Consider the following 26,917-nt stretch of genomic DNA (forward strand, 5'->3'; position numbering starts at 1 on the left):
GTTACACTAATATTATTTCTTTTTCTTTTTATTATTTCATGCTTTTAGTATCAGTTTTAATTTGTGATTCTGTTCCAGGATGGTTGAGTTTCTTCTGTTCGACTACAGTTTACAGAAATACACTGAGAGCAGAAATAAACCAATAAAAGGATCAATAAATGAGCGTCAGTCAGAGTCTGTGTGACACGGCGAGGTCATTACTGCACATGCTCAGTGAGCTCTGAATCAGACCGTGACCTTCACCGCAGAGACGATGAGTCAGAGGACTCGAACCGCCGAGTGACGCTGCACAGACTCTCACATCCGTCTGCTTGTTTCAGACAGAGAATAAAAACGACTCTTCTTCTTCTTCTTCTCTGTTTGTGTTTCTGCTCCTCAGATGATTTTCTGCTGTCAGGTTGTTTCTGCTCAGTGCAGCAGATCTGAAGTCAGCAGGCGGCGGTCAGTGCACCAAATGTCACTGCTGCATTCATAATGAGGAGCTGAGCCCCAGGGGGATTGTGGGTAAGAGGAGGGTGGAGGTCTGAGAGCAGAAACAGGATCCAGACTGTCTGATTTACTGGACGTGTTCTCAGGTTACAGGACGGACAGACTGCAGAGGACGGAGCAGCAGAGACGTCGTCATTTAAATGATCTGCTCAGTTATTATTCTGACCATGATGCACTCTGACCGACAGCAGCTCAAAGTTTATGATGGTCACAATTTAGAAATATCATCCTGTTTGCTTTTGTGTACTCTCAGTTTGAGAGCAGTGTCCAATCCTGTTCCTTGTATTGTGTTGTGGGCGGGGCTTCACCTGGGTCTATATATATTAATACATATTGTGAACTACGTGTATTTAGTATTTATTGTGTATTTTGTAGTTTCTTCTTGTTAAAAAGTAAATCTGAGCAGCAGAGGTGGATCCTGACTGTCTACAGGTCAAACCCACCGCACCCTACATTTCCCATGATGCAACTAGACTAGGTAAGGATTATTATCACAGTCAGCCCCAAATGTACAGTTTTAGTCTACATACCACAACAGCTTTCATCCTGCAGATCACAAACATCGTCCAATCACACATCAGAGTTTATTGGTTGATTATATTTTTGCAGAGTAACTAAAGTAAGTAACTAAAATACAACATTTCATTCTGAAAATTCAAATTAATTATAAGCACTTGAAGGACCAATATGGACGATGAGTTCACTGACTGCCTGCCTCACTTCCTGCCAAACTCCATTCACATTTAACAGTTCTAAACATCCACTCCTTCTTAAAGGTTATTAATGATTTTTATGGCTCATAAACAGACTCTGACTCGTTCAGCATTAATTAACTCTGAACAATTATTCTACTTATTATTTTCTTCATGTTAGAAACAGACCCTGGTCTGGATCCTGGTCTGGTTCCATGGAGAACAGGGTCTGCAGTGACTGCAGTGACCAGTGTACCACAGTGAACCACAGACTGGACTCACCTCTGACCTCTGACCTCTGACTCAAGTCAATACGACTTTATTGATCCACTCGGGATAATTTGCTGAGGCAGCTTGTAAAACCATGCAAACAGACAAACCATGACAGCAGAGAGGAACAGACTGCAAAGACTTTTATCCTTCAAAAATTACTCAAACTGACTATTCGATTATCAAAATACTTAGTGATTAATTTAATAACTGATTAATCTTTGCAGCTCCTGTACAGTATTATATTTCCTTTTTCAGTATCTGTTTGGTTACCTTATTTTCCAGTTTCTGTTGTGTTTGCCAACATTACTGTGATAAAACCCAATAAACAAACTATTTTTAAAAAAAGGTCGTATAAAAGATCTGCCCACGATGTCAGTGGCTGAGTAATTTAAAAACCTGCAGATGGATTACAGAAGGAAAGGAAGATCTGGAGCAGCAGTGAGTTTTACAGGCCAGAACATACAAACTGACAGAAGAAGAAAAAGATACTTGCTGCTTTCCAGAGAATTTGTTGGTTCTAAAAAGAACACAGATGATCTCAGAACAGGTTTGAACTACACTGATCACGACCACGTTTCCCACAGCCTCCTCAGTCCTACATGCATCGCAAGCTGCACCTTAAAGTCTCCCTTTATCTTACAGGCTGTTTCCCAGAGTCTCTTCAGCTCAGCTAAACCATCTGACAGGTTTATCTTTGGACGGTTGGTCTGAACCAGTCGTCAGCTGTAACTTACTGATGCTCTCTGTTCATCCCGTCACAGTTTTAGCTTTATTAGACCAACATTTTACTTTTCAAATGAACAGCTGCAGTATAGTTCACATCTCGACTACATGCACAAATTACATCTCAGCTAAAATCAACGTCATGAAAATTAATTATGAAAATATTTCTGTGCAGAACACATGATGAGAGTGTTGTCATTTCATCTCTTTATTCTTATCATGATGGTAGCTCCATAAAATATAGGACCTCTCCATAAAACCATTTAGCTTTATATTTATCCTGACTTTACTGATCAGTCAGTGTGTGAACCACAGTGACAGACCATGAATCTCAGCAGCTGCTGAGGGACAGTCTGGGAAACACTCGTAGGAAAAGAAGTTTCTTTGCTGAGGTCGACTTTAAAAACCTTTGTAGAACGCTAAGATACATCGAAACTGGGAGACACGACTCAGACTGTTTCTGTCTTTTAATGTGAGGCTGTAAAACCAGCAGGAAACTGAAAAAAAAGATGATTAAAAACGATAAAAGAATTTCATTATAATCCAGGCAGTGATTACACACAGTGCCATCTGCAAAATAATCTAGTAAAAATATAATATACATAAAATAATTTAATTTCAGGTTGTTATAATGAACCTTCAGACTGGACGTGTTTGTTTGAGGTTTTGTCTCTAAAGTTTTAGGTTCAGACTTTTTAGGTTTTATCTCTGAGGCTCCTCATAAATATAAAAAACTAAATAATAAATAAAAGTAAATGAAAAAATAATAAATAAAAATGTGTGTGTGTGTGTGTGTGTGAAGGTCCCCAAGATACTGCAGACCTCAGCTGGTGTGTGTGTGTGTGTGTGTGTGTTTCACATCAAACACACTTTGACATATTGATGTTCTGCGTTGCCATGGTAACAGTTCCACATCCCCCACTATTGCCATGGTGACACATTTACATCAAGTGATGGCTCTCTCTGCCTCTCCTGTCATCTGACACACACACAAACACACACACACACACACACACACACACACACACACACACACACACACACACACACACACACACACACACACACACAGAGCTCAGTGCTGCAGTCACTGCAGAGCATGCTGGGTAAAAAAAATGTGACTGGAGACTTAAAGCGTGTTAACGGAGCCTGTTAACGGTGCAGTTGCTACGGCAACGACCGATCTGATGCGTGTGACCCCAATATGGGACGACGGGCGAGAAGAGATGAAAACAGGATGAGAGAAAAGAAAGAGAGAAGACAAAGGAGAAGAGAGAGAAAATCTGCTGCTCACAGGATGAAAACATCAAACCATCTGATGGACGGAGAGAGAAAACACCTGAACGACTGCAGACACACGGAGGAGAAACACTCTTTAAAAGAATGATTTGAACTTTCAGTCAAATTTCTGCTCATTTAAAATCCAAACATGAGTCACAGCAACAAGAATAAAGATGAAACCACCCTGACTAACATACAGGAGGAGGAGCTCCTCCAACAAAAGAGTTTAGAAACTTACCAGACTTTTATAGTTATTTTATTATTTGTCTTATTATTTGTCTTTATTATTTGATTGTAAAAAATCTACAGTAGAACTCACAGCTACGTTAAATAGTGAAAGTAAGAGTATCTCAGATTTACCCTGTTCCACAGTGATGGGGCATCAGGGTAAGAAGAGAGGCAGATGAAGTGATGCTCCCATCATGCCTAGTGTCTACAGTACCAGCCTGTGGGGGCGGAGTTATGATCTGGGGTTACTTTTCAGTTGTTCAGGTCGAGGTTCAGCAACGTTATGAGTTCAGTTCACTACCTGAATAAACTGAATGATCAGGATTTTACATCAATGGATTTTTTCTTCCCTGATGACACGAACATATTCCAAGATGACAACGTCAGGATTCATCAGGATCAAATAATGAAAGAGGTTCAGGAGCCTGAGAGTCCAGACCTGAACCCCACTGAGAACTACAGCCATGATACTGAGTCAGAATACACAGCTGTCTGTAAAAAAGTTGAACTAATGCAATAAAGCAAGATGCTGCAGCAGCCAGTCAACTACATGTCAGCACACAGTCCTGCTGAATGACTTTGAATGTGTTTGTGTTGTTTACCAGCTGATGGAGGATAACATGCAGTAAAATCCTGTCTCAGAGTTTTACAAACTTCTCTGAAATACAATGTGTTTGTCAGTAAATGTAGCTTTTCTGCTATCGTTCATCAAATGTGCTTTTACGAAACAAGACAACGAGAAGCTGAAATATGTCAGGCGCCATCAGGAGCAGCCACAGTGAGCTGGGAAACTCTTTTCCATACATGTGTGTTCTGTTAGTTTGACTCAGGCTGCAGTTACATGACAACAGTCTCCCTAAAAATGGAAAAGTTTTTCCATTGCGTTTGTAAAAAGATCCCTGTGCACACGGATCTACAAAACTGCTGTCGTGAGCTTGTCAGGTGATGTAACTTTGTAAGGAAACACCACAGAATAACATCACATACCTGCAAACAAACACTTTCTTCTACAGAGCGCCGAGTACAAACAAACAGGAAGAAAACAATGAATGCTCACTTTAATGCATGTCTCCACTGATCACAGAAATAGTGCAGAAAATCCACATTTTTCTGCAGAAGTGTAAATAAAGCTTCAGGTTTTTCCTGGACATTTATGTACATATTGATCTTGAACACCTGATGAAGGTTTATTATGTTCATTTTCTGTCTGGAAAAACAAGACTGTTGTCGGACGCAGACAGATGATTCACAGTCTGCACAGACTCATCAGATGTGATCTGATTTAAATCATGTTTTTTTATCAGTATTTCCTCTCCAGCTGCTGCTTGTCTTCTTTATAAAGTCACATTTTCAGATTTGTAACTTTCTTATTAATCAATGTTGTGTGTATCTGAACAAAGAGATAGTCAATCACTTCCTCCACCTGCTCCACCCCCACATCCTCCCAGCCTGCATCTCTCTCTTCCCCCACCCTCTGGGACTGTCTGGTTACCGTGGCAACCGCATCCTCCAGGCACAGAGAAGAAGAAGAGCAGGAGGAGAAAATGGCGTCTGTGTGGAGAGCAGATACATGTCTGTAAAAAAACACTCTTCTTCTCTTCTGTGTGTGTTTTAATCAGCCTCAGTCTGTAAGTGTGACTCTGTCAGATGTTTTTACACTTCAGTCTTCTGCCCCGTGTGTGGGGCACTAATGTATAATTTAATATCTGGTGCATCAGACTGGAAGGAGACACTCCCTCCCTCAGTCGATAAAAAGCATTTCCTCTAACAGCCACTGCCCTCCTGATGCTACAAGCTAAGCTAACGGTTGAAAGCTTTAAGATAACGTCAGCGTCTCTCACACAGCAGGTTTCCTTTGTGCTGCAGCCGATCAGCATCATGTTACATTCCTGTTTACACATGAAGTCAAACCTGCAGACAGAAACCAGGGTGAAAAACTCCACAGTCACCTGAGGAGCATCTTTTACTATCAGGACTTTATATCATCTCGGTTTAATTATCGTCATCACATCAGATCAGTTTCAGCCTCTTGAATCGGTTTTCAGATTTTACTCATCAGATTTAAAGCTTTTCTTGGTTCAGCTCCTCGTTTTATCACTGAATTCTTACAAACAAACTCAAATGTTTAGGCCTCATTTTTAGCTCCATATGCATATGAAGACACACACACACACACACACACACACACACACACACACACACACACACACCTTCCTGCTGCCCCAAATACTCACTACAGCACCAATTCTGGTTTCCTCCTGTTTGTCTGATAAAAACTGCAGCGAGCAGCTGAATATTTTTTAACATCAAACTATAAATCTGTGAGTTTTAAAACGATTTACCAACCAATCAGACACAGACAGGAAGTCAACGGGAAATAAATGTGGTTGTAGTTCACCAGAACAGATAGTTCCATCTAGAGGAGGAGGAGGAGGAGGAGGAGGAGGAGGAGGATGGATGAAGCTTTCACATCAGTTCATGGACCAACAACAAACTGACATGTCATCACAGAGTCAGTGACTCTGACACACAGCGGCCATGTTGTTGTTGTTGTTGTTGTTGTTGTTGTTGTTGTTGTTGATGTGAAATATGCTAAATCTTAAAATATAATCACAGCTTCTATACGTCACTACACTGTGAAACTAAATGTTCAGTTTAATTATTTGTATTAATTTGTGAAAACTTTTTTTAGAGGCTCTGACAACTTAAAAATGTTGAGTGCCAGTAGAATTATTAAACTTTCCATCAATGAGAGAAAAAAGGTCCCAAACATTCAAATATTTTAGGGATTAAAAAGAATATTTATTATGATATTGAGTTTACTACAAATAAAATGTGATTTTATAACAAATAAATTTATTGAGTTTTGTCAACTTTCTGCAAAAAAGGTGTGTATGAAAATTCTGAGTTGCATTTAGTGAAACTATGTGAGTTAATCAATAATCTGATAACCAATAATCAATAATTAACTGATTAACTAATCAATCAATCCTATAATCACAGAGGACATGTGACACTGACTCTAAATATTTAAGTTCTGATAACCTCCAACTTTTGAGTTTATGAACTCAAGAAAATTGTTGCTAACATGTTCAGGCTTACAGTGCAGGGTCCAGAGGCTCCGCCCACAGAGTGTGGACTCACCTGTACCAGGTCACCTGCTGAGGACCGACTGGACTACAGATCAGACAGAGCTGAAAGTTTGTTTAGCATCATTTAGCAAAGAAAAGAAACACAACGCCTCCTGGAGACGCATCTCAATATCTTTCAATCAAAAAAGTTTGAAGCTCAACTTCAGAAATCAGAACAAATCTGAACATCTTCGTTTCCATGACAACTGAGTAAACTCCCTCTGACCCTGAGTTGACAAACCGCCGTCTTTCAGGGGGAAAATAAACTCTTCAGCTGGATATTTCCTGCTGGTCAGATTCTGATTCTCAGTCTTTAAAATGTCAACAGCAGCCTCACAATATTTTTCCTCTGATCCAGGAGGCTGGAACCTAAACTTGTTCCATCTGGTTCCATTATACTGGAGAGACGTCAGACATCCGTACAGCTGACATCTCCAAAACTCTGAAACTCACACCACAACTATAACAATACACAACAAACAGCCCTACACAGAACAGGACAAATATGTGGTTTTGATTTTGGGATGAACTGTCCCTTTAAACCATCAGTCAGCCAACAAGAAGAAGGTCAAAGGTCAAAGTGACTTCAGTTTGACAGCAGCAGTGTTCCTCTAAACTCTCTGTTATGTAACGTGACATCACAGCCACCGCTCGCTGCCTCTTCCAGCTTCCTGTTCCCTGAGGTCACTGAGTCAGAGTCGGAGCGGTCTGAACCAGATCGATCCAGAACAGCTTCTGAACACCTGATCTGAGGTCAGAGGTCAAACGGTCTCTCTGCTGTCTCCGAAAGCCTCTGAACGTCTCCAAAAATCTCTTAATGTTTCCGAATGTTTCCGAACGTCTCTGAACGTCTCCGAACGTCTCTGAACATCTCCTAACGTTTCCGAACGTCTCCGAACGTCTCTGAACATCTCCTAACGTTTCCGAATGTCTCCAAATGTCTCCGAACGTCTCTGAACGTCACTTTTTCACCTGCAGGATAAAACTGAAACGTCATGACGACCTCGGGATAAAATCAGATTGTTCTGTTCAGATCAGAGTCAGACTGATGGAGGACGCAGTCATCAACAGACTTCAAGGACATTTACACAACAACCTCAGGAAGAACAAAGAGGAATCATAATAAACTGAACTAAACTATAAAAACAATATCAACAATATCATCATCCATTTTAATTAGAGCTGAAACTAATGATTATTTTCATCATCAATTCATCTATTGATTATTTTCTTCTCATTTCTTCTATAAAATGTCTGAACATGTTGATGAATGTTTCCAGAATCCTGCAACTCTGAGATCCAAAATGATTCTCGGATCCAAAGTTTCCTTAATTTACTGCTTATGTTCTTAAAAATAACCTGATTAATAATTAGATTCTTCATATTTAAGAACATTTTTACCTCATGAATAAAACACCAGCATGAGCAGCTATGTATGTTTTTGGCAGGTCAGATCAACGTTAGCTGCCGTGTTTTAGAGGATCCTCATGTTTAACCCTCAGAAATAAGACGTCATTAAAGATAAAGAAGAAGAAGAACTCTGTGGAACTTTTAATAAATAACTTTGACTTTTTCTGGGAAATGTTACAAATCAATAACAAGAACTGATTCATGTCAATATTTGATTTTGAATTGATTGACTGATCCTTCAATTTTGCATCAAATTTCATTAATCAGACATTTAAGTGTCTCTGACGCAGTCAGTCGTTATTTTATCCACTAAAACTGGTTCAGGAAAATATCAAATATCATGATGTATATTTATATCGTAAAAGGATTTTATTCACTAGAAATCACAAACAGCAACACGGCAGCATCTTATGATTTCAGAAACAATATCTAAATTAACTTCAGTCATTTAAATGCAGATTTAATTTAAATGTGTGCACTCTGGAGCTTTAGAATATGTAATATTCTGCATAAAACTGCACAGCTCAGTCATAACAGTCAACAGATATTGTACAAATTTATTGTTTCCTCTAATATAGTTTTGTTTATTTTGTTGTTATCATTTCTCTGTTTTCTATTTCTTCTTCTTTGACTTGCAGAACAAGCTTTTATCTTTATTTATATTTTCTCGTACTACAGTATATTGTCACGCACAAATACACAAGGCATATTACTTTTATGGAAATTCACACTTGGTAATAAACCTGATTGTGATGTAAATATCAGACTGGAGTTGTTTTAGTTGGATTCTCAGAATTAAAGAAAATGATTTAACCTCCATCAGCAGCCTGACGTTTATGAAAACAGCAGTAATTTTACAGTTTTTTACATGAAAAATGTGTTTTGTTGGTGAAGCTGTTGACATGTTGAGGATTTGTGCAGCAGGTGAAGAAGTTTGAAATCATTTTCCTGCTTCTGATCACAGACAACAGACAGTGAGTGTAAAGTCCACAGACCTGTCAGCTGATCGTCTCCATCAGTCTGCAGAACGAATCTCTTCTCTCACACAGAAGCTGCTCTCAGCTCTTTTCTATCAGTAACTCATGATGTAAAGTTTTCTTCATGTGGAGAAGCAGCTGAGAGCTGTGGGCCTGCTCTTAAGAACACTTCCTGTTGGTGTGTTCGAGGACACTCTGACATCTGACAATAAAGCCTCAGCTGCTGTCGACTGCTGACCAACACGAGAACGATGAATCAGATCGACAGGAAATCAAACAAGAGATGAAAAACATGTAAAGAGAAGGATGTGAATTTAGTCGCTTCTTGTATTAAATCAGTTGCTGTTCATCAGCTGAAGCTCAGATGTCGGAGTTTTCATAAACACATCATAAGGAGAAACGTGCTGGAAGAATCCATTTCAAAATATCAGACTTATTTGGGAATTGAGATCAATTTTAGAGACAGTTACTGAACTAAAGTACAGAAAAATATTACTATTACTATTATGACTGACAGAATTCATATTTTCTTCTACACGTGCATTTGTTTCTTGTATTTCCAAATAAATAAATAAATAAATATTCTAATATTTAAATAAAATGATCAAATCTTGACATTAAAGACAATTCAATAAATTTAAGAACATAATTCCTGGTACCAGACTTTGTAATGTTTCCAAACTAAGTGATATTTTGATATTTTGTTGGGGTCAAGTTCTTTTAGTTCTCTAACAGACAGCTGTTTGTGTTCTGCCTGTTCACTTCAGTACTTCAGTACCATGACGACGTCACAGAGGTGGATCTGTTCTTCTTCTGATGATCGATCATTTTTGACTTTTCTCTCAGTCTTTCCTGTGTTGCAGATGAATGTTCACGAGCTTCAAAACTACATTAATAAATCACATAATTTAGTTCTTTAGGAGTAAATTCTGAATTTTTGGAAGATTGAATTAAAGTGGAAAACACCTTGTGTACGATCAGAAGTCTGTTACTCTCCTGTAATTGGACAAATCAAATAAATCAGACGTCATATTTGATCAATAAAATAAACATAAATTCTACTAGGGCTGAGCTACGATTCGTGATATTATAATATTCTCATTATTATTTAAAACATATTATTATGGTGTGATTTTTGCAGGGATCTGGACCAGACAAGTGTGTTTACTGAAGCAGCATCTGCAGCACATTTTGCATTCATTCAGCTGAAGCTCCTTTAAATCTGCACTCAGCTTTCTTTCGTTTCCATAAATCCTTTTTTCTTTCTCTAAACTGATGAAACTGATAAACTGATGATTCAGCATTGAGCTTTTCTTTTAATTAAAGGTTAAACTTCTGGATTTCAGGTGAAGTTTCCTCTCAGTTTGAATCTTCAGTAAACTGGAGCACAAAAGGAGGGAAGACATTTATTGAAATGTTGCGCTGAACCCCTGTTGTGCACTTAAAGGCTCTGCACTGCCTTTTTAATAATAACAATAATAATAATAATAATAATAATAATAATAATAATAATAATAATAATAATAATGATAATAATAATAATAATAATAATAATAAGACGGCAGAGTTCATCTGCATGTTGCTGCTGATTGGGTAACACCTCTGACACACCCACCAAATGAGAGAAAACATCTCAAAGCTCAGTGCAACAAGGAAACAAACGGTTCAGTTTTCATCAGAACCAAATGGTGCACAGCTTCATCCATCCATCCATCATCCATCCATCATCCATCCATCCATCCATCCATCCATCCATCCATCCATCCATCCATCATCCACCCATCCATCCATCCATCATCCACCCATCCATCCATCATCCACCCATCCACCCATCCATCATCCACCCATCCATCCATCATCCATCCATCCATCCATCCATCCATCCATCCATCCATCTATCATCCATCCATCATCCATCATCCATCATCCATCCATCCATCCATCCACCCATCATCCATCCATCCATCCATCCATCCATCATCCATCCATCCATCCATCCATCCACCCATCCATCCATCCATCCATCCATCATCCATCCATCCATCCATCCATCCATCCATCCATCCATCCATCCATCCTCCATCCATCCATCCATTTTTCCTTTAAAAAAAGATAGAAATGAATAAATCAAAATTTACTCATTTTTTAAAATGAATTTCTGAAACTCAAAGATTCAAGTTTATCTAAAGACGAAAAGAAAATTATCTCAACAAAACCTTATTAGTTGGTGGAAGTTTTTTTAAAAAGGTAAAACTATCACACTCTTTTTTTGTCTCATCATCTCACACATTTTAAATGTTTTATAAAAAGATGTACAGCAGGTATGAATCTTAAATTTAGCAGAATTTTTGACACAGGTTTATATTTATTTGGTGACCCAAATAAAATTTCCTGTGACCCACCTGTGGGTCACGACCCAGTGTTTGGGAATCTTGTTTTCCTGTTCTTATATGTTTTACTGTTCTGTCTTCTTCTTCTTCTTCTTCTTCTTCTTCTGTTTTAGTGTCTTATGCTTGTGTCTTAGTTTTACTTCAGTTTTACCTGAATTTTATCTCGTTTGTTCGATCTTCTGTTTTGCCTCCTGCTCTTTTACTTTTTAAAAGTGATATAAAATTATATTTATTATGAATATACATTTAGTGTGATTTCTGCAGGGATCTGCACTAAACAAAGACGTCTGAGTCTGTAAAATATGATGTGTCTGCAACACCACAGTATTTAGTTTGAAATTGTATCTTGAGCCACATGTTGTCTTTTCAATAAAAGTTCTATTAATTGTTCAACCTGAGTTAAAATACATTTATTCACAGTAAAATGTGTCTCATTATCAGTTCAAACTGACTTCATTTCACACCAAACCTGTCTGTCTGTGAGTCTGTGTCTGTCTGTGGCTCTTAAACACTTCTCATATAAATATTTTAATGTTTAAAAAATGATTTTGTTTCTCACTGCAGTTTTTATCAAACAAACAAGAGGAAATAGTGCGTTTGTTGGGAACTACTTTCAGCGGCGGATGAATCTACATTTGGTGCTCCAGTGAATATTTGGGGCAGCAGATTCATTCAGTGTTTTATTCATCTTTAGTGTCAAAATGTATGAGTTTAAATAAAATCATCTACTGTTTATTCTCATTATTCAGAAATTAAATATAATTATATGGGTTATATGTCTTTTCATGAATGTATTCCTGTCAGAAATCAAATGATGCATCCACCAAACCTAAAACATAAATGGTTTAATTAAAAAAATCAAACCAAATTAAAACAAATGAACCTGTCAGTCCAGGTCAAGTAATAAACAATCAATAGAGACAGAAATAAACACCAATACAGATCAATAAATACACTGATCCCTCTATGAAAATAGTACGTATACAGACGTATAAATATGGACTAAAATACTAAATAAAGAGAATAAACGACCTTTGAAGATCTGAATCCTCCAGCAGAGCGTCATAATGAACCAGTGAAACCAGCTCAGACTGGGACGCAAACACCGCATGAGACGTTCAAGGCCAAAAAAATAAAAAAAATCAACCAGCCGGAAAATCAACAATCTGCATCACAAATAATCCGACAAATATTCACGTTTGATTCAATCGAGCCAGAAAACCTTAAACATCACATTTACACGCAGATTAATAAATGAACCTAAAAATCATAAACAGATTCATATTTTTTATTTTTCTTGTTTTTATTTTCCCGTTTGACCTTTTCTCTTGATTTTTTAGCTGCTGTTTTTTTCCTGACGACATCTATGATTCATCAGCTCCTCCATCCCTCCATCCCTCCGTCTGCATGAAGGAGGAGGACAAAAAAAAAAAAAATAGGACGCACCCCCCAAAAAATCCGCATGAGCGCTGCCATGAAAACAGAATGGAAATAAAATGAGAAAATTCAAACCTTTTAATGTGAATCTTTGAATTAATCTGAGCTGCAGGTTTAAATCAGCCTCCACCCGTCTGATCTGCGCTCATCATCGAGCCTCTCAGATTCTTTATCCGCAGCGGAACCGAACGGAACCGAACCGAGCCCGGTTCGGCCGGACCGGGCGGGTCTTCGGAGGATATTTAACCCGAGTTAAAACCGATGAAATACGAAATTATTGGGGTTTAAAGAGAGAAAGAGAAGGAACGGTTTGATCTTACCTCATGACTCCGAGCAGAGCTGAAGATCACTGACAGAGAGAGAGAGAGAGGGAGAGAGAGGGAGAGAGAGAGAGAGAGAGAGAGAGAGAGAGAGAGGGAGACAGCGAGAGAGAGAGAGAGAGAGAGACAGAGACAGAGAGAGAGAGAGACAGAGAGAGAGAGAGGGATGAAGAGGGGAGGGAGGGGGGAGGAGACCGAGACCGAGCTAAATTAATATATAATTAACATATAAATAAAAATATATCACATTTTGGAAAACAAAAACAAAAAAATGAATAGAAATTAGAAGGCTCATCTTTCTTTGAATTTTTTTTTTTTTTAATTAACTGAACATTATTAGATTACATGATGCTGATTGGTCAGTTACAGCATCCTCAGGTCTGTTATTCCTGTATAACAGACTGTTGCTATGAAGAACAGACTGTTGTTATAAACATGGTTCTGATCATAGATTCTAAAATAAGTTTTAAAATCCACAAAACCATTATTAAATTAATGTTTTGTGTCAAATTATTGTTTTTTAAATTGTTGTTGTTGTTGTTGTTGTTGTTGTTGTTGTTGTTGTTGTTGACAGTAACAATGCCACCAGCAGGCTGAGGAGAGCAGGTCATAACTGTGAAATAAATTCTGACAGGATGATGCAGGGTCACCCTCCACCCCGACAATATTTGGCACACATGTATGTAACAATAATAATAATAATAATTTTACATTTATTTTAGTGATGTAAGAAGGATTTTATTGTTCCTCCAGAGTCTCTGATCAGAACTGCGTCTGTACCAACAGACTGTTATACAGAAATAACTGACCTGAGAGTGCTGCAGCTGACCAATCAGAATCAAGTATTAACCCAGCCATAATTCACAGCAGTGAGCTGCTCACTGTCCATATCCATCACTTTAAGGGATAGTTCACCCTAAAAATGAAGATTCAGTCATTATCTCCTCAGAGATAATTTGTGGCTCCAAATTAAAGATCTACAGTGAAGATTCAGGATAAAAACATGTGACGTAAATGACATCTTTAAAGTCATCTTGGCATGGAGACACTGTAAATGTCTCAGCACTGGTCCTCATGTCTTATCAGACACTCTGAGGTGGACAGACGCGCTCACTGACACAGACTTTAACACAGAAGAAGTCTGAGATCTTTAACATGAAACATAGGAGCAAAACGTTTTGTGTTCATGTTTGTGTTGAGTGTAGATTCTGAAACCAGAGGAGAGTCAGATAAAACAGATAATAAATAATGATCTTTGTGGTTGTTTTTGTTTGTTTATTTGTTTGTTTACTCAGACACCTGCCAGTTCTTACAGTAACTTCATGATTTAATTTGTTGTAATTTATTTAAATCAAAACGAGACCAATGGATGCCTTATTATTATTGTTATTATTTGTTCTTTCATGATTATTTCTTGTTTATATTTTTATTTTTATTTTGAACACTATTCAGCTCATGTTTTAATTTATGAAATGAATTCATATTGTTTCATTGATTATTGATTGATGTTGTGTATAAGTGCAGGTCAGGTGATTCACACAAACACAAAAACACATGAACACAGTTGATGTGAAGGTTTGAGCTCAATGAAGGGAATAAAATCAAAATGTTTTATTGAGTTTAACGATACTTTTTATCTGTTTTTGTAAGTGAACTCTTCTTCAGTTCACCGCTACCATGTTGCCTGCACTTCCTGTTCCTGAGATCATTTACAGAACCATATAATTATAACGTGAGATTTTCAACATGATACGGTATAAATAAGAAGTTTATTATGTGGAGTAAAACTCAGTCTGTAGATCAGCAGGAATCATTCTGTTTATTTATCTTTATTAACTTTCATTGAAATTTGAGGAGAAATTGTTTGAAAAGGCAACAAAACTCAGACAAAACATGATGGATTCTTTAACAGCTGACTGATTTCTGCAGCACGACGGAGTAAAAACTTCTCAGGAGTTTATTTAGAAAATTATTGCAGCTGTATTTCTATTTTTATAGTTTAAACTCTGCACTCTGATTCAGACTTAAATGAATTTATGGTGTTCTGTGAGTTCATGTGAGCCAGATAATAATTTAAACTTTCATCCATTTATTCAAACTCTTTATTCAATGTGCAAAACAATAAAAATAAAATAGAATACAATTAAATTAAACTGCACAAAAGCAAATATTTTCTGTTTATTTCTTGTTTTTTCTGGGTGTTTTCTGTCTGCAGTACTCCAGTTGTCCACCAGAGGACGCTGCAGGTCTGTCTCTGTCTCTGCTCCACATTTATCTCTGATCTTTACCTTCACAGTTTCACATTTATTATTTTATTCTATACATTTATTTAAAATGAATCATATCAGATTAATGTCAACCTTCTCAGGTTGATCATCAGCCTCAGTTCAGCTCCTGCATCATGTGACTGTGATCCATCAGTTATTGATCAGCTCTGAACTTTAACATGAACAAGAACAGGAGGTCAAAGTTAAAGTTCAGGTCTGTCGATACGACCGCAGGCTGCAGCTCACAGAGTTACGTAACTTGTCCTCAGTGGTGGAATGTAACTAAGTACATTTACTCAAATAGTGTATTTAAGAACAAATCTGAGGTACTTGAGTATTTCTGTTTTATTATTCTACTCCACCACATCTCAGAGGTAATTATTGTACTTTTTACTCCATTGCATTTGTCTGACAACTTTAGTTACAAGTTATTTTTCAGCTGTGCAGTGAAAACCATGTATCTCCAGATGTGTTGATGGTGAATATTTGTGATAAACTGAAGGATGAAAGGTTCCTTTATGTTCTCCAGCTTTAAGAACCCTCTTTAATCAGCTGGAAATAAATCATCACAAGCCTGAGAACAGTTAAAAGTATTTAACAGTAAATAAAGTAGTTAAAATGAGCTCAAACAGACACGTGAATGCAACAGAAATATTAACACAAAAACATCAGATAAAAAATAAAAACACTGTCGGGGAGCATTTTACTGCATCAATACTTTTAAATTCAGCTGGTAATACTTCCATACTTTTACTTTGACTTCACAAAAGTTTTGAAGGCAGGATTAAGCTGCAGCTTCAGCCTTTTTTCAGGCTGCTGAAGTGTCTAAGTTATATTAAATTACTTTATTGTAATATTTTTTACTCCATTATTTAAGGATTTTGCCATTATTCTACCAGGGGCAGTGCGTTTATTTACATAAGTTTGTAGATTTATACATGATGTTCTTATTTCTATTTGCAGACTGAAACAAAGTCTAAATCATCTACATAAACACACACACACACACACACACACACACACACACACACACACACACACACGTGTTGACAAAATACCATAACACATAAAACAGCATAAAATAAGAGCAAAAAAAAAGAAAGTGTGTGTGTGTGTGTGTGTGTGTGTGTGTGTGTGTGTGTGTGTGTGTGTGTGTGTGTGTGTTAAATAAAACTGACAAACAGACGGGCGATAAATAACAGTGATTTATGAAAAAATAAAAAAGGACATGTTATATCACACCTGTACAGACCACAGACTGTAAATAAAGATGGCCGCCACGTCTCCTCTTCCTCCCACTGTACAAAAATGAGTCTCAAATATCTCTGACAGGAGCTGCCATCTTGTCCCGGTGATGTCACAGTCGTGATCGGGGCGGAGCCGTGGTATCGAGGACCCACCCACACAGCAGAGCTCAGCTGTCAATCATGACATGAAACCCGTTTTTTATATCAACAAATAATTCAAACCAAACTGATGACATCAGCGTGACAGGAACGACCTAAAATGTCAGAAACATTTATTTGACGTGGATGTTTTAGTTTGGTCCATGTCCCATCTGCTAACATGGAGGGGGCGGGGCTTCTGAGTTGTACTGCAGCCAGCCATCAGGGGGATGTCCAGATGTTCTTGACTCAGATTAGAGGAGCCGTCATGTCGTCCATCTTTAAATATGTCAGTGGTCTCAACTGGAAATAAAATCAATTTAATATTAATCTAATCTGCAGTTTATTTTTTATTTCTCATGATGTGACGATCAAGAGGGAAACATGAGATACATTTAAAATGTATAAAAGTATTAAAAAATCTTTCATGGATTCTGAATGTTATTTATATTTTTTATTAACAATTATCCAACAGTAAATCATAAAACCTCATCCTCATCACTTCAGGCCTGAATCTGTTTCTAATTTCATGTTTTATCTCGTTTTTCTATTTTCTCTCATGATGACGTGTCTGAGTGACGCTGATGGAGCTGAAGGTGTGGAGGGAAAATGTATTTTTACTGTAGAGGATGATGATGATGATGATGATGATGATGAGGTGCCAGGGTGGAGGCTGAAAATGAGACTTCCGCTTGACCTTCAAAATAAGAGTGAAAACACATTTTATTTATTGTTTTACTTGTATAATCTCTTCTTCTGCTTCTTCTTCTTATATTATTATTATTAGTATTAGTATTAGTATTAGTATTACTATTATTTTACAAGTGTGAAAATCAAACCTGGGCTCCTACTTAATAACTTAATTTACTAATAACTGTTTTTGAAATCTATTTACATTATGTATTGCTTTTATTAATTAATTAATTTATTCATTCATTCATTCATTCATTTATTTATTATATTATTCTTGTTATTTATTCATTTATTATTGTTATATTATCTTGTTATTCATCTATTTTATTAGTTGTTTATGTATGTATTTATTTACTTATATGTTTATTATTGTTATATAATATTGTTATCATTGTTGTTTATTTATAAATACTTTAAAACTGCCTCATGCTTTGTTTTTCATGCTGGTGTTAGCGATAGTGATAGATAGACAGTGCTTTTATTCCGAAAAATCCCGAGCGGAAGTGTAGTTTCATGTTATTTTTCAGCGGAGCGGAGGAAGGAGGTGATGGTGATGGAGAGAGGAGGAGGAGGAGGAAGAGGAGGAGGAGGAAGAGGAGGGCTGATGTGTGCTGATCAGCAGCAGGTCTGATGATGATGATGGTGATGATGATGATGATGATGCTGTGAGTCAGAGAGCGGAGGTTCAGGATGCTCACAGCCGCTCCAGAGTAGACAGACTCCGGACACACAGAGACGGAGGAGCCGCCGGAGGAGACGGTGAGTCCGCAAACACATCACACGGACACTGTCGGCACCGTCAGCGGCGAGCCGACAGACAAGAGCCCGGCAGAGAGGCTCCACAGGCGGTCTGATTTCACCGACCGGCCCGGTGCTGCTGCCGGAGCTATGATTTCATAACTGTGCATGTGTGCGTGCAAGCCTGCGTGCGTGTGTGTGTGTGTGTGTGTGTGTGTGTGTGTGTGCGGCTGTGCGCGTGCCCGAGGTGGAGTCAGACTGATTAACATGATGAGAGGAGATAATGAGTCTACAGCTGATTGAAACTGAGAACAAAGCGGCAGGTCTCTCTCTCTCTCTCTGTGTGTGTGTGTGTGTGTGTGTGTGTGTGTGTGTGTGTGTGTGTGTGTGTATGTGTGTGTTGTATAAGTATGTTGTGTGTCGTGACGACAGAGAGCAGGACAGTCTGTTACAGCGTCAAATATCACCACCAGAGGAGGCAGCACAGAAATACTACAATGTTATATTCATTATTATTATTAGTATTATTGTTGTTGTTATTATTATTATTATCATTATGTACTATTATTATAGTACATAATTACTTTATTGCAGTGGTGGAAGTAGTAGACAAAGTAAAGGTACAAAACCGTTAAAGTAGCAGAAGTAAAAATACTCATTAATTTAAAAGTGTACTCTTATACAGTTACGAATTACCTGTTAAAACATGTAGTCAGTAACCAAATACATGTACCACAATATTAAAGTACTGATACTGATTACTTTCAGTACTTTTGGATTACCTGAGCATAAAATATGGTTAAATTGTTGAGTCTAATATGTTTGTAGGGCTGAAACTAATGATTTTTTTCATCATGGATTTATCGGTCGATTATTTTCTCAATCAATTGATAAGTTGTTTGAGAATTTGGACTTTGCCATCACAGTCTTGTCAATTGAAAACTGGGTCCAAATGTGGAGCGCATGGTCACACATATGTCCACGCGCTCCATTTTTTTTTCCATGTTTCTTGCCGTCCAAGATGACGTCCTCTTGTTTTATCCACAACATAAAAATGTTTAGTTTCCTGTCATTGAAAAATAGGTTGAAAAGGCTGAAACTAGTCGGTAAACAAGACCAGAGCGCACCGCGGAGCGCAGGACAGCTGATGACTGAATTTGTCTCTGACAGGCTCAGATTGTTCTTGTCTGCTAGCTACCTTAAAAGTTAACAAAATGCCACAGTTTGCTAGCTAACTAAAAGTTTAGTTAGCCTAGCTAGCCTGCTTATGGTGACTCAGCAGAAAAGGTCTAATTTCGTTTCTATTAAAAACAACTTTTTGGCTGAATTAATGTAACAATATGGCCAAATAATATAAGATTTAAAAACAATAGAAAATAAAAACTGAACTGAGGTTTAAAAAGAAGTTTAAATTTAATCTTTCTTATTGTTTAGCTGGTTTAAACGTTTGATGTGACGTAACTTAAAGTTAAACTATGATTTAAACAGGTTTTAAAGTTAATCCCTGTTGGTGCGACTGAGCCTCAGTGTCTGACAGGATTATGGAGAGGATCGCTGCAGTCAGACCTGATTTTAAAGAGGAAGATACTTTTTGTTTAACCAGAAAATGTTGATTTATTGCTCTCAACAAACATTCATTCAAACAGAATCTAAATAAAACTCATCAAAACCATCTTGGTTCAATCACCAACTCTGGTTTGGTCGAGAAAAAAAAAGATCATCTAATGTTCATTTTTTTCAGATAAATCTAATTCAACTGCAAAAAACTGAAAAAAAAACTCACTCTTAATAAAACTTTGTATTTAAAATAGGGCTGAATGATTTTGGAAATATATCGAACTGTGATTATTTTGACTGATATTGCAATTGTAATTAAAGGGAATTAAATTTTTACATCATTGTCATTTTCACTGAAAAACTTTTTTATTAGCTCATGTTGATATACAGTTTAAAAATAATTAAACTTAAATTCATTCATATTATATTGTGCATGTGCACAAAAGTAGCTAGTGTGCATGTAATATACAAAAATGCATATTTATATACACTTTAAAATAAGTAATGATAATAATAATAATAATAATTGTTTGTTGCAGCCTTACACAGATGTTTTTTTTAGTCTGTAGAATCTGATGTGTAGCTCAGAGCTTCTTTGCAGCATGACAGTATTTAATCTGAAATTGTTTTAACCTTAACATTTTACCTTTAAAAAATATTGCAATTTTGCTAAAATTTCAATGAATTATTCGGAACTGATTAAAAAGTATATTATTAATTTCACACCTGCACTCAGTCCTGTAGACAGAATTCTGATTTCCCATGATGGGCCCTTTGATCTTTTTTTTTTCTTTAAACATAAATTATTTTTTTTAAAAAACATAATTGTTAATAATGTAAATATGATTTAATTTTTATTTATCTTCATTTAATTGATGATAGGACAATGCACATGAATTAATGTAAACATATCAGATTTATTCACACAGCTGATAAAGAACCTGTTTTACAGTTTGGTTCTGAACTCTTGATGAAATCAGATTTATTTCTGTCGTTCACTTCACTCGCTGGTGGTTTCCCTGCTGCTGCCTCCGCACAGGAAGTGACGTCAGATGATGTGGGCACAGGCAGGTAACCATGACAACGGCCCTGCTGATGATGACATGTTTGCACTCCTCTCTGAGTGTATAAATCTCTGTTGTCTGTCTCTCTCTCCTCCAAGCTCCGTCACCTCAGCAACCAGACAACTTACACACACACACACACACACACACACACACACACACACACAGAGTACATTCAGGTGCTCCCATGGTTACATCCAGAAACACAATGGATGCTATTAGGAGGCAGGTGTGTGTGTGTGTGTGTGTGTGTGTGTGTGTGTGTGTGTGTGTGTGTGTGTGTGTGTGCAGATTGATTAATGAGCTGCTCATTAGTCACTGGTTTAAATTTGTAGTTGAGATAACGAGGGGTGAACTGCAGCTGATCTGTTGTCAAACATGAGAAATGTTGATTTTATACATGTTTCAGTTTGGTTTCAGTCTGGTTTCATTCTGGCTTCATTCTGGCTTCACTCTGGTTTCACTCTGGTTTCACTCTGGTTTCACTCTGGTTTCAGTTTGGTTTCACTCTGGTTTCACTCTGGTTTCAGTTTGGTTTCACTCTGGTTTCAGTTTGGTTTCACTCTGGTTTCACTCTGGTTTGTGTCATTTGGAAGAAGCATCATGAGTTATCATGAAGCTCTCAGTTAGAGGCAGCTGGACTTGTTTTTTTTTTATCTCTAGCTAAAAAGGTTTCTTCAGTTCTGGTCGACAGGCAGAGAGTCCAGACATTCAGAAAAGGAATATTTATTTATTTGGCACAAAATAAAATAAATGTTGTTGTTTAAAGCATTGATAGAGTGAGTCTAAGAGACCACAGTCAGTTGGTGACTGTGACTCGTCTGCAGGTGTCTGATAAGATGCATTAGTGTTGTGTATGATTTGACCCACAGGTGTTTGGTATAAAAATGATATAGAGTTTTTCACAATGCATATTCCTAACCCAGGGTTATCCTAGCTATCGTTAGCACTGGGCTAAGAGTTAACCCTGGGGTAATGTAGCCCCTTTTAACACACCTTGTTAACCCAGAGTTAAACTAAGTCTAAGGTTTTATGATTCACACTGCACCTCTACTAAACCTGCAGGGTTAAATGTCTGCTGGCACAGCGACTGATGTTTTCATCCTAGAACAATGTCTGACTGCTCTTTAACAAACTTTAGCCCTGTTTCATACCAGCACCTTTTATTTGCTGCCACGGGTTATTTGAGGGTTATTTCAGGGTTATTTCAGGGGATAACCCTCAAATAACCCGGGGCTAACCCTGCTAAAGTCAAAGTTAGCCCACTTTGGAATGTGCCAGGACTGTACCAGTGTGAAATCTTTCTCAACTTTCCCTGATTATTCTCACAACTTTAACTGAAGTATGATTTCCAGTTTTCAACACGTGTAACTAGTAGTGAACTGAAGGAAGTGAATTCTTCCTGGCAGCAGGTCAGCAGAAGCAGACTCTGATCCAGACCAGTGTTCTGATGATGGAGGTGTAAAACAGGCTCGTACAGCAGGAAGCAGTGGGAGGAGGCAGCCGATGGTCTGATGGTATCTCTGCTGATCGACAGACGTTATTACAGTCTGGATCAGTCGGCTGTGAGCGGGATTATTAACCAACATGAAGAACTGCAGATAAAACCAGGTTCTTTATAGAGACAGGCCTTTTATTTAGAATTTTATATTTGATCATGATGTCATCAGAGTCCTTCCTATTTTCTGATCTGCTCCTGTTTAAAGTTGCTGATGACAGAAACTCAATTAATCAATCAACAGAAAAATGAAAAAAAAATGCTGGTTGCAGCTTTTCATGATGATTCACTGCTGTTTTTTTAATCTAACATGACAGAAAACTGGAAGTGAGATGGAGATTCTTCTGACAGTTGGTATTAAAAAAGGAAAAATAAATCCACAGATTAATCTTAATTAGAAATAAATATTATTTGCAGCTGTTAACAGACTCCTCTGTCACCTCTCTGGTTTCTATCAGCTCTCCTTTTTAACGACATGCAAAACTCTAATCAATGCTCGTTAGTCACTCTGCGGGGGGGGGGGGCTGCAGCTCAGCATGCTGGGAAATTCCCCGAGGCCTTTCTTTCTTTTGCTCCGTCTTTTTAATTCATCTCCGTTCGTCACGTTATCTGTGAATACACTCAGAGTTCAGAGAGGACGAGGCGTCGACCACGTGTTTCACTGAGCTGAAGATTTAAATGTCACGGAGCTGCAGCTGCAACACAAACACACACATCACTGCACGGTTTATTCATCACTGACTGTTAGAAAACATCAACACTCACATGTTTAAATTATCTGACTTAGAAGGACAAATATAGAAGACAAAAGATGCAAAAGTGGAATATATCCTCCTGTACCAGCTGTTCCCAAACATGAACAAAGAGAACTACATTTCTTATATCACCAACACCAACATGGCCGTCGCCTGGACACTATGAGCTGCTGTAACGTGTGAATTTCCCCGGTGTGGGATCAGTTAAGTTAGTCTTATCTTAAGCCTTAATTCTGGCAGATCACCATCGTGGTTTTTTGCAACCAGAGCTCAGGACTGATGAGACTGAGGAGGTGGTGAGTGAAATCAAACCTTTGTCGAACTCGAACAAAACTGTTGTTTTAAATTTAAAAGTTACAAGTGAAACAATATTTAAAACAAACAAACAAACAAAAACATCTTCCAGAAAGTTGTTTAAGATAAATTATTTAGCTACTAAAAATTAGTGTTAGCTTACCTGAACCAGAGTTTACTGGACTGATGAACAGTGAGGAGGCAGAATGCTGAGTATAGCACACACACACACACACACACACACACACACACACACACACACACACAGTATTTCCTGGCTCACTGTGGTGGAGATGATCTGCTCTTGAAGCAGCTCGGGGTCCAGCTGAAGGACTCTCCCAGAATAAAACCAGCAGAGTGGTTTTCATTTACCAGTTATTGCTGATGCACTCAGGCTAATGACATTCACCTCGTTAGTCTGCTGGCCGTCTCGCTCCGTCTGAGCGCTGTGAGAACTCCTCACGCTCGTTTCCTGCAGCCGTCTTTTCCTGCTGCTTCAGATTTTCACGTTTGATTTTATTTCATTTGTGCTCTAATACAACTTTTCCTTTCGTCCTCAGAATACCGGTCAGACATCCAGAGCAGCAGGCGGACTCCAACTCCCAGAATGCCCGAGCAGAGTAACGACTACCGGGTGGTGGTGTTCGGAGCGGGCGGCGTGGGGAAGAGCTCGCTGGTCCTTCGGTTTGTCAAAGGGACCTTCAGAGACACCTACATCCCCACCGTGGAGGACACATACAGACAGGTGGGACATGTTCAAACGAGGTCAAAATTCTCTGATTTCAGCTTCTTAAATATGAATATTTTCTGGTTTCTTTACTCGTCTCTGACAGTAAACTGAATGTCTTTGAGTCGTGACATTTGAGGAAATAATGTTTTGTCATTTTCTGACGTTTTATTCACTAAACAACTAATCAATTAATAGACTATGAATATAATGTTTAGTTGCAGCCCTACATCAAACTCTGTGATGATGTTTTTACTCCTCATGTAAAATTGTCTCATTTAAACTCTTTAATAACTGACTTGTTGAATTATTGATCAGTATCTGTGGTCTCTGCTGTGCCCCCTGCAGGTGATCAGCTGTGACAAGAGCGTCTGCACGCTGCAGATCACAGACACGACAGGAAGTCACCAGTTTCCCGCCATGCAACGCCTCTCCATCTCCAAGGGCCACGCCTTCATCCTGGTCTACTCCATCACCAGCCGCCAATCACTGGAGGAGCTCAAACCCATCTACCAACAGGTCGCTTTCATCTTTTCAGACAGTCTAACACAGTGTTTCCCCAACTTTGACCCACTTTTCAAAAATGACAAGCCAGTTCACAACACGCCTTATTAGTACATTTTGGGAGAGTTAATTTGTACATTAATGAACATTCCTGACCACATCATCATATCTTATCTTGACACATATACACATTAAATACTTTATTAATAAGAAAATAAATGCATTTATTATTTTTATATCCTCTCATCATGAAAACAAACCTAAAGAAAAGTTGAGATAACTCAAAATTTCAAGGAAACGACTTTACTCAGTTTTTGAAACACAATTTTTGGGTGTTTCAAAAACTCAAAGATTTAAGTTTATCTGAAGAAGAAAAGTTCATTATTTCAACAAAAGAATAGCAACTTCTTTATTTATCAAACAATGATAAATAAAAATTGAAATGTTTAAAGATCTAACTCTTGGCAGCCTCCTAAATCAATCTCGTGTCCCTGCAGGTTCTGGCCATCAAAGGCACCGTGGAGTCCATTCCCATCATGCTCGTGGGCAACAAAAGCGACGAGATGGCGCAGCGCGAGGTGGAGACGAAGGAGGGCGAGGCCCAGGCCACCTCCTGGAAGTGTGCCTTCATGGAGACGTCGGCGAAGACAAACACCAACGTGAAGGAACTGTTCCAGGAGCTGCTGTCCCTGGAGAAGAAGCGGGACATGAGCCTGAGCATCGACGGGAAACGGTCGGGGAAACAGAAACGAGCCGACAAGCTGAAGGGGAAGTGCAGCGTCATGTAGGAGCGAGACGGCGAGGGAGCGGCAGACTCGCTGTGGAGAAACAGCACAGGAGGCAGGACGGGGGGAGGGGAACGCTCCCCCTCCCATCTCCCCCCCAGCTCTGCCTCACGGAGGAGGAGGAGGAGGAAGAGGAAGAGGAGGAGGAGGAGAAGGCAGGTCTCCTCCATCTGTGAGAACACTGAAGCCCAGAGGAACAAATGATGGAACTTTATTTATAGCAGAACATCAGGCTCCTCCGGGTCCTGAACTGGATCCTGTTTGTGGCCCCAAAATACTAAAACACACACACACACACACACACAAACACACACACACACACACACACACACACACACACACACACGATATCAGACTATAATAAAGGAATACTCTGCTGATGTTCCTCATGAAACCTGAATGGAACCTTTCTAATTTCTATGTGGCCTTGAGCATCAACATGGAACCGGCTCTGTTCTGAACTGTTCTGAGCATTTCAACGAAAAGTCAATCGGTTAAGAACCCAAAAAGTTTGTTTCCTAGATGGAAACCCTTTATAATCAAAGTGGGCGTGTCATTTTCCCTCTTGTTCTCCATTCATGATGTCCTTGACTAGAATGGTTCTGCTCAAAAACTGCTAGATAGTACAAAGGTTCTAATCTGGAACAGAACACATTCAAGAACCAGAACTAACTTGCTGGATAAATATATTTATATATTCTATAAAACTTTCTTTTTAAGTACTGACAGAAAAAGCAGATTATTCTGATCACAGTCCAGCTTGAATTTTTGTTTCAGAAGTTCCTACAAATGAGAGACTAGCTAGCATTAGTTAGCCAGACATGCTAACATTCGCAGCTTATGTTAGAGCAGATGAAGACAGAGTTTAATCCATTCACCACGTGTGTGTTCTTGTGTTTCACATTTCTGAGAGACAACAGAAAAGACGTGACCGTCCAGACTCATGAAACACTGAGTGTCACTCTGCTCAGAGCCTCCTGCACACCTTCAACATGGAGGTGTGCAGGTGTTGTGTGCATGTTGTTCAATATTGTACCATGAAGGCATGAGACAAGTTAGCATCTAGCTAGCAGAGCTAACAGAACTGTTCTGGCTTGTACTTAACGTCACATTACTGTACAAGTTACAGTTGTTCGCCAATTATCTTTTCTTCAAAAATGTCTGGTGCAATCAGTAACACTGTCGCCAGTCAAGAGTTAATTAATTGATGGGAAAATTTCCTCACCGTGGCATCGAACACAACATCAACGTGCAGAATTGTGAAGCTAAGCTACGATTGGACAATCATGAGGTTTAATG

General features: G+C 38.4%; 2 protein-coding genes across 2 annotated transcripts in view; one reads left to right on the top strand and one right to left on the bottom strand.

The window, feature by feature from the left end:
• apc2 (APC regulator of WNT signaling pathway 2) overlaps positions 1 to 13,375 on the bottom strand; it is a 46,545-nt gene extending 33,170 nt beyond the window's left edge. The window contains exon 1 of the mRNA XM_084723848.1: positions 13,352 to 13,375. The gene's annotated coding sequence lies outside the window, so the exon portion shown is untranslated. The remainder of the gene's footprint in view (positions 1 to 13,351) is intronic.
• Positions 13,376 to 18,237: 4,862 nt separating this feature from the next.
• diras1a (DIRAS family, GTP-binding RAS-like 1a) lies at positions 18,238 to 26,410 on the top strand. Its single transcript, XM_084722343.1, has 4 exons — positions 18,238 to 18,455; positions 24,163 to 24,347; positions 24,678 to 24,848; positions 25,331 to 26,410. The coding sequence occupies exons 2-4, from the start codon at positions 24,210 to 24,212 to the stop codon at positions 25,619 to 25,621; spliced, it is 600 nt and encodes a 199-aa protein (XP_084578469.1). The 5' UTR covers positions 18,238 to 18,455; positions 24,163 to 24,209; the 3' UTR covers positions 25,622 to 26,410.
• Positions 26,411 to 26,917: the final 507 nt, after the last annotated feature.

This window comes from Lutjanus erythropterus, chromosome 7, assembly GCF_056507025.1.
Source record: "Lutjanus erythropterus isolate fLutEry1 chromosome 7, fLutEry1.hap2, whole genome shotgun sequence".
NCBI classification, from domain to species: Eukaryota; Metazoa; Chordata; class Actinopteri; order Lutjaniformes; family Lutjanidae; genus Lutjanus; species Lutjanus erythropterus.